The 8038-nt window shown below is 44.1% G+C and overlaps 2 protein-coding genes across 2 annotated transcripts; both read left to right on the forward strand.

The window, feature by feature from the left end:
- The first annotated feature begins 419 nt into the window (after nucleotides 1-419).
- Nucleotides 420-2128, forward strand: LOC132764595 (protein MRP-126-like). Its single transcript, XM_060758620.2, has 2 exons — nucleotides 420-557; nucleotides 1988-2128. Exons 1-2 carry the CDS (start codon nucleotides 420-422, stop codon nucleotides 2126-2128), a joined length of 279 nt encoding a protein of 92 aa, XP_060614603.2.
- A 3904-nt stretch (nucleotides 2129-6032) lies between these two features.
- Nucleotides 6033-7361, forward strand: LOC137097745 (protein S100-G-like). Its single transcript, XM_067472657.1, has 2 exons — nucleotides 6033-6170; nucleotides 7230-7361. The coding sequence occupies exons 1-2, from the start codon at nucleotides 6033-6035 to the stop codon at nucleotides 7359-7361; spliced, it is 270 nt and encodes an 89-aa protein (XP_067328758.1).
- Nucleotides 7362-8038: the final 677 nt, after the last annotated feature.

The raw sequence follows: 8038 nt of genomic DNA on the forward strand, positions 1-8038 counted from the left end.
TGGTCCCACCCAAGTTATTCTTGGGCAAGGATCCATATAATGTTGGATATGTTCCATAAAGTCCTTTACAGACTATCTTAAAGACCGCCAGCTCCAATATGAGCCTGATTGAGTGTTGAGATCTTCTATAGAAGGCATGGATGGAGGGCTTCTTGGTGACTCCTTCCAAACCATGGGATGTCTTACTGAAAAATGATAGTTGTCCAACTTATGTTCCTGTTGGGTTGAATTAGATTGTGGTCTCTTTCAATGTTATGATTCTCTTTGCACCAGCAGGCTAAGACCTCACCAAGCTATATCTCTCACGATTCCATGCTATGGACCATGGCTGTTGAATTTGTTGCATGTATGGATCAAGATTTGTTCTGATGTCTTGTCTTCTCCATCTTGTTCTTTCCCTCTAGACACCCTCCTGAACAATGTCTCAGATGGAGAATGCCATTGACATCATCATCAATGTCTTCCACCACTATTCGATCCAGAAATCCCACCCGGACAAGCTGAGCAAAGTGGAGACCAAGAACCTGATTCAGAAGGAGCTGGCGGAGTTCTTGAAGGTGGGTCTGGCACGGATGGAGTCAAAGGGAAGAAGCATGGAGAACACCACCAACTATGTATCTATGGACTGTCCATGACTTGAAAATACCCCTCATTTCAGATTTAGGGTTGAATGGGGTCTACGTATTCAGAGTTTAGGTGGACTCTCCATATTCTGAGGTTCAATGAAGCTTCTAGATTTGGTGTTGCTATCTTCAGGCTTCAAGAGGAGCTTCCATGTTCTGACTTTTGGTGACATATCCATTTTCAGAGGTTAAGTGGAGTTTCCAAATCTATGGGGTTAAATGGAGATGCCATATTCAGGGTTGAGCTTCAACATCCAAAGTTTAGGTGGAGTCTCCATATTCAGGTTCCATAAATTCCATAAATGACGTCTCCATATTCAGGAGTTTAATGGAGTTCCAGTATATGTGGAGTGTATCAATAAGCTAAACTGGATGAGAAGAAGGAAGGGAAACTGGGAAGGTTTCTTTTCCACACAATAGTTCCAGTTCTTCTGTAGTCACCATGGCCACTGGTCATACTGGGGATTCTCAGAGTTGTAGCCCAAAATTAGAAGCTTCCTAAGATCTGTGTAGGAATCAATTGATTTTTCTCCCAAGGGTGGAATTTACACTGGGATGTCTGTGGTGGAGGAAACATGTTTGCTGATTACTTCCACCCTGTTTGTTTTGCAGACAGAATTGTAAAGAGTAGCAAAGGGTTAAGGGAGAGGCAGTGGGCGGGGTTATGCAAATTCCACACCAATGGAGGGATTCAGAAACACTGGGATGTCTGTAGTAGAGGAAACACGTTTGCTGATTATTTCCACTCTGTTTGTTGTGCAGAAAGAATTGAAAAGAGTAGCAAAGGGTTAAGGGAGAGGCAGTGGGCGGAGTCATGCAAATTCCACACCAATGGAGGGAGTCAGAAACACTGGGAGGTCTGTGGTGGAGGAAACACATTTGCTGATTATCTCTGCTCTGTTTGTTGTGCAGAGAGAATTGAAAAGAGTAGCAAAAGGTTAAGGGAGAGGCAGTGGACAGGATCATGCAAATTCCACACCAATGGAGGGAGTCAGAAACACTGGGATGTCTGTGGTCGAGGAAACACGTTTGCTGATTATTTCTGCTCTGTTTGTTGTGCAGACAGAATTGTAAAGATTAGCAAAGGGTTAAGGGAGAGGCAGTGGGCGGGGTCATGCAAATTCCACACCAATGGAGGGAGTCAGAAACACTGGGATGTCTGTGGTAGAGGAAACACGTAAAATCAAGGATGAAATGGTCGTCGAATGAAAGCATTCCTTGGGTGGTGGGCAGTATGGTGCTTGGGGAGGACATTGGCAGGGGTTGGGCTACATGTTCCTGAAATGTCATTGGAGGGAGGGCTTTTGATGGCTTCTCAACGTAGATACATATGTCTCTAACGTGTCTTTCTTTTTTGGGGTCAGAACCAAGTCAATCCACCAGTTGTGGAGGAAATTTTCAAGCAGCTGGACCAAGATTCAGACAAGGAGCTGTCTTTTGAGGAATTCATGCAGTTCATTGTCCAGGTCACTGTCGCGACCCATAAGACCCTTCATGCCCAGTGAAGGACACATGGAGATGCCTCTGAGTTGACTGCAAGGGAGAAGAAGAAGAAGATGGTAGAACGTGAAGATGACAAAGATTGAGAAGGAGGAGGAGAATGAGAAGGATATAAAAGAGATGTGTGCCAAGCTGGGCTCCCTGATCCCTGCTATTGGGGGCACAGAGTCAAAGTTGGAGTCATGGTTTTATTGAGATGTCAATAAATGCAACATTTCATCCAGGTTCTTCTATGGGTTGTCGTGTTTATGTTTGTGATAGGATCTCTCAAAACAATACTCAAAATTAGATAGACCTTCAAAAACAGCACTGGAAATTAGGTGGACTTCCATAAATATCACTGGGAAGTAGTGGGTCTCACCACACAGCCTTGGAAATTAGGTGGACCTCCAAAAACAGTGCTGAGAAATGAGGGGGATCTCTCAAAACAATACTCAAATTAGATAGACCTTCAAAAACAGCCCTGGGAATTAGGTGGACTTCCATAAATATCACTGGAAATTGATATCACTGGTCTTGCCATAAATATCACTGGTCTTGCCATAAATATCACTGGAAATTGATATCACTGGTCTTGCCAAAAGTCACTGATCTCCAAAAACAGGCCTGGAGATAGGAGGATATCTCAAAACAGTTCTCAAAATTAGATAGATCTCCAAAAATAGCCCTGGATATTAGGTGGACTTCCATAAATATCACTGGGAAGTAGTGGGTCTCACCACACAGCCTTGGAAATTAGGTGGACCTACAAAAACAGTGCTGGGGAATAGGGGATCTCTCGAAAAAATACTTGAAATTAGGTGGACCTCCAAAAACAGCCCTGGAAATTAGGTGGACTTCCATAAATATCACTGGAAAGTAGGGGGTGTTGCCAAAGGTCACTAAAAATTACGAGATCTCCAAAAACAGGCCTGGAGATAGGAGGGTCTCTCAAAACAATACTCAAAATAAGATAGACCCCCCCAAAACAGCCCTGAAATTAGGTGGACTTCCATAAATATCACTAGGAAGTAGTGGGTCTCACCACACAGCCCTGGAAATTAGGTGGACCTCCAAAAACAGTGCTGAGAAATGAGGGGGATCTCTCAAAAACAATACTCGAAATTACGTGAACCTCCAAAAATAGCCCTGGAATATTTGATGAACTTCCATAAATATCACTAGAAATTAGAGTGTCTTTCCAAAGGTCACTGAAAGTAGATCTCCAAAAACAGGTCTGGAGATAGGAGGATGTCTCAAAACAATACTCAAAATTAGATAAACCTCAAAAAACAGCCTTGGAAATTAGGTGGACTTCCATAAATATCACTGGGAAGTAGTGGGTCTCACCACACAGCCCTGGAAATTAGGTGGACCTCCAAAAACAGTGCTGAGAAATGAGGGGCATCTCTCAAAACAATACTCAAAATTAGATAGACATCCAAAAACAGCCCTGGAAATTAGGTGGACTTCCATAAATATCACTGGAAAGTAGTGGGTCTCACCACACAGCCCTGGAAATTAGGTGGACCTCCAAAAACACTGCTGAGAAATGACGGGTATCTCTCAAAACAATACTCAAAATTAGGTGAACTTCCAAAACAGCCCTGGAAATTTGATGAACTTAGATGGACCTCCAAAAACAGCCCTAGAAATTACGTGGACTTCCATAAATATCACTGGAAAGTAGGGGGTCTTTCCAAATGTCACTAAAAATTAGTGGATCTCCAAAAACAAGCTAGGAGATAGGAGGATCTCTCAAAACAATACTCAAAGTTAGATAGACCTCCAAAAACAGCCCTGGAAATTAGGTGGACTTCCATAAATATCACTGGGAAGAAGTGGGTGTCACCACACAGCCCTGGAAATTAGGTGGACCTCCAAAAACGGTGCTGAGAAATGAGGGGGATCTCTCAAAACAATACTCAAAATTAGATAGACCTCCAAAAACAGCCCTGGAAATTAGGTGGACTTCCATAAATATCACTGGGAAGTAGTGGGTCTCACCAAACAGCCCTGGAAATTAGGTGGACCTCCAAAAACAGTGCTGAGAAATGGGTTGGATTTCTATAATTAACACTGGAAATCAGGCAGATCTCCAAAACAACACTGGGAATGAGGGGGTCTCCACAAACAGCACTGGAACATATGTGGGTTCCCCCAAACAGCACTGGAAATTCAGTGTTGAGCTCCCTCATATCATGAAGCCAGGCATGAATGGCCTTCTCCAAACCCTCCCTGATTCAGAGCAGAAAAAGAAGGCAGGGTGGACTATCTAAAGAAGATGTAGAACCTACCTTCACTCAAATTTTCCTTGGGTCTGATAACATTTGCTGATTGCAGAAGATGACTTCACTGGAACGTATTTCCCCCATGGTCATTTTCTTTTCCTCATTGATGTCCTTGTCCACAATGTTGGTGGAGTTGGGTAAGAGGTGAGTGTTTGTTGACAGTTGATGGCTATCAACACAAGCGGGATTGGATTGTTCCAACATCAACCAGATCTTCTCGGAGAAGTATAAATGTTCCACAAAACTTAGGGGATCTATTCCATCCCAGCCCCAGCTCTTTGCAGAAGGTCCTGAGTGCTTGGAGACCAGGTAAGCCAAAGCTTTGCCAACTCTGACTTTGTGCTTGTATCTGCGTATGTTTACTCCCAGGAAAGATTGGAGAACTTCAGGCTTCCAGGTGTTCCTGGACTGTAGCTACCATCAGTCCTCACTATGGTTGTATCTATGCTGTAGAATAAATCTGGTTTGGCACTACCTTAACTGTCATGGCTCAGTGCTGTGGAATCCTGGGAACTGTAGTTTTGCTAGTCTTCTCCGCCAAAGAGTGCTGGGGTCTCATCAAACTATAACTTCTATAATTCCATACCATTGTAACAAGGTAATTGAAGTGGTATCAACTTCCTATATGAGCCTGGTTGAGTGTTAAGATCCTCTGTAGGAGGCTTTTTTAGTCCCACCCAAGTTACTCTACCTAGTGTTGGGTGTGACCCATAAAGTCCTTTATAGACTATCCAAAAGAAAGTCCATTCCAATATGAGCCTGATTAAGTGTTAAGATCCTCTGTAGAAGGCTTTTTCTTAGTCCCACCCAACTAACTCCACGTAGTGTTGGGTATGACCCATAAAGTCCTTTACAGACTATCCAAAAGACTATCCATACCAATATGAGCCTGGTTGAGTGTTAAGATCATATGTAGAAGGCTTTTTCTTAGGCCCACCCAAGTTACTCTACGTAGTGTTGGGTATGACCCATAATGTCCTTTATAGACTATCCAAAAGGCTGTCCATTCTAATATGAGCCTGGTTTAGTGTTAAGATCCTCTCTAGAAGGCTTTTTCTTAGTCCCACCCAAGTTACTCCACGTAGTGTTGGGTATGACCCATAAAGTCCTTTATAGATTATCCAAAAGACCGTCCATTCCAATATGAGCCTGGTTGAGTGTTAAGATCATATGTAGAAGGCTTTTTCTTAGTCCCACCCAAGTTACTCCACATAGTGTTGGGTATGACCCATAAAGACCTTTATAGACTATCCAAAAGGCTGTCCATTCCAATATGAGCCTGGTTGAGTGTTAAGATGCTCTGTAGAAGGCCTTTTCTTAGTCCCACCCAAGTTACTCCACGTAGTGTTGGGTATGACCCATAAAGTCCTTTATAGACTATCCAAAAGACTATCCATTCCAATATGAGCCTGGTTGAATGTTAAGGTCATTTGTAGAAGGCTTTTTCTTAGTTCCACCCAAGTTACTCCACGCCAAGCAGGCTAAGACCTCTCCAAGCTCTATCTCTCACAATTCCATGCTATGGACCATGGTTGTTGAAGTGGAATAAAGCTTAATTCGTGTCAGGCATGGATCAAGATTTGTTCTGATGTCTTGTCTTCTCCATCCTGGTCTATTCCTCTAGACACCCTCCTGAACAATGACTGAAATGGAAAAGGCCATGGACACCATCATAAAGATCTTCCACCAATATTCGACACAGAAATCCCACCCGGAGAAGTTGAGCAAAGGGGAGACCAAGGTCTTGATTCAGAAGGAGCTACCGGGGTTCTTGAAGGTGGGTTTGGCATGGATGGAGTCAACAGGGAGGACAGCTCTATGTATCTATGGACTCTGCATCCCACTATCCATGACTTGAAACACATTTGTTGATTATTTCTGCTCTGTTGGGCAGACAAAATTGAAACGAGTAGGAAAGGGTTCAGGGAGAGGCAGTGGGCAGGATCATGCAAATTCCACATCAGTGGAAAGAGTCAGTGGAAAGAAACACTGGGATGCCTGTGGTGGAGGAATCACGTAAAATACAGAATGAAATGGTCCTCGAATGAAAGCATTCCTTGAGAAATGAAGGGGATCTCTCAAAACAATACTCAAAATTAGATAGACTTCGAAAAACAGCCCTGGGAATTAGGTGGATTCCATAAATATCACTGGGAAGTAGTGGTTCTCACCACACAGCCCTGGAAATTAGGTGGACCTCCAAAAACAGTGCTGTGGGATGAAAGGGATCTCTCAAATCAATCTCAAAATTAGATAGACCTCCAAAAACAGCCCTGGAATTTAGGTGGACTTCCATAAATATCATTGGGAAGTAGTGGTTCTCACCACACAGCTCTGGAAATTAGGTGGACCTCCAAAAACGGTGCTGAGAAATGAGGGGGATCTCTCAAAACAATACTCAAAATTAGATAGACCTCCAAAAACAGCCCTGGAAATTAGGTGGACTTCCATAAATATCACTGGAAAGTAGTGGGTCTCACCACACAGCCTTGGAACTTAGGTGGACCCCCGAAAACAGTGTTGAGAAATGAGGTGGGCAGTATGGCGTTTGGGGAGGGCATTGGCAGGGGTTGAACTACATCAGGAGTTCTCAACCTGTGGGTCCCCAGGTGTTTCGGCCTACAACTCCCAGAAATCCCACTCAGTTTACCAGCTGTTCGGATTTCTGGGACTTGAAGGCTAAAACATGTCAACCCCAGGTTGAGAACCCACAGGTTGAGAACCACATGGTCATGGTGTTCGCTATAACCTGGAATGTCATTGGAGGGAGGGCTTTTGGTGGCTTCTCAACATAGATAGATGTGTCTCTTACATGTCTTTCTTTTTCTGGGGTCAGAACCAACTCAAACCACGAGATGTTGAGGACACTTTCAAGGAGCTGGACCAAGACCCAGATGTGGAGTTGTGTTTCAGGGAATTCATGGTCTACGTTTACAAGATCATGAACGCAACCCATAAGGACCTTTAATTCTATTGAAGGACAGATGGAGATGCCTCTGAGTCGACTGCAGGGGAGACGAAGAAGAAGATGAAAAAGATTGAGAAGGAGGAGGAGAATGAGGAGGGTACAAAATCAATGTGTGCCAAGCTAGGGGCCCTGATCCCTGCCATTGGGGGCAGAGAGTCCAAGCTGGAGTCATGGTTTTATTGAGACATCAATAAAAACAACATTTCGTCCAGGTTCTTCTATGGGTTGTCGTGTTTATGTTTGTGATACTATTGAAAAAGACAGCAGTGTTGGTGTGTTTTAAGGGCGGTGTTTCTCAAGCTGGGGTGTGGGTTGTGTGGGGGTTTCAGAGGGGTCACCAAAGACCACCAGAAAACTTATATTTCTGATGGTCTGAGGAACCCCTTTGGCAGAGAAGGCTGAAGATCTGTGTCCTTCTCTTCCTTTTTGGAAACAGAGGGCGATGCCTTTCACCAAAAGCCTTCCTCTGCTGTGATTGGCTGGCCTCTCAGCAAAGGGGAGGGCTGTTTCTGAGACTCCAAGCAGAGAGGGGATAGCAGGCACATGTCACAGGCAAGGGAGAGCGTGTGAGGCTGGAGGGAGGGTCATGGCAGCGAGTCCCCTCAAGGCAGGGATGTTCTGTGGGGAATGTTTGGCCCAATTCTATCATTGGTGGGGTTCAGAATGCTCTTTGATTG

The sequence above is a fragment of the Anolis sagrei genome, chromosome 12 (assembly GCF_037176765.1).
Source record: "Anolis sagrei isolate rAnoSag1 chromosome 12, rAnoSag1.mat, whole genome shotgun sequence".
Lineage (NCBI taxonomy): Eukaryota > Metazoa > Chordata > Lepidosauria > Squamata > Dactyloidae > Anolis > Anolis sagrei.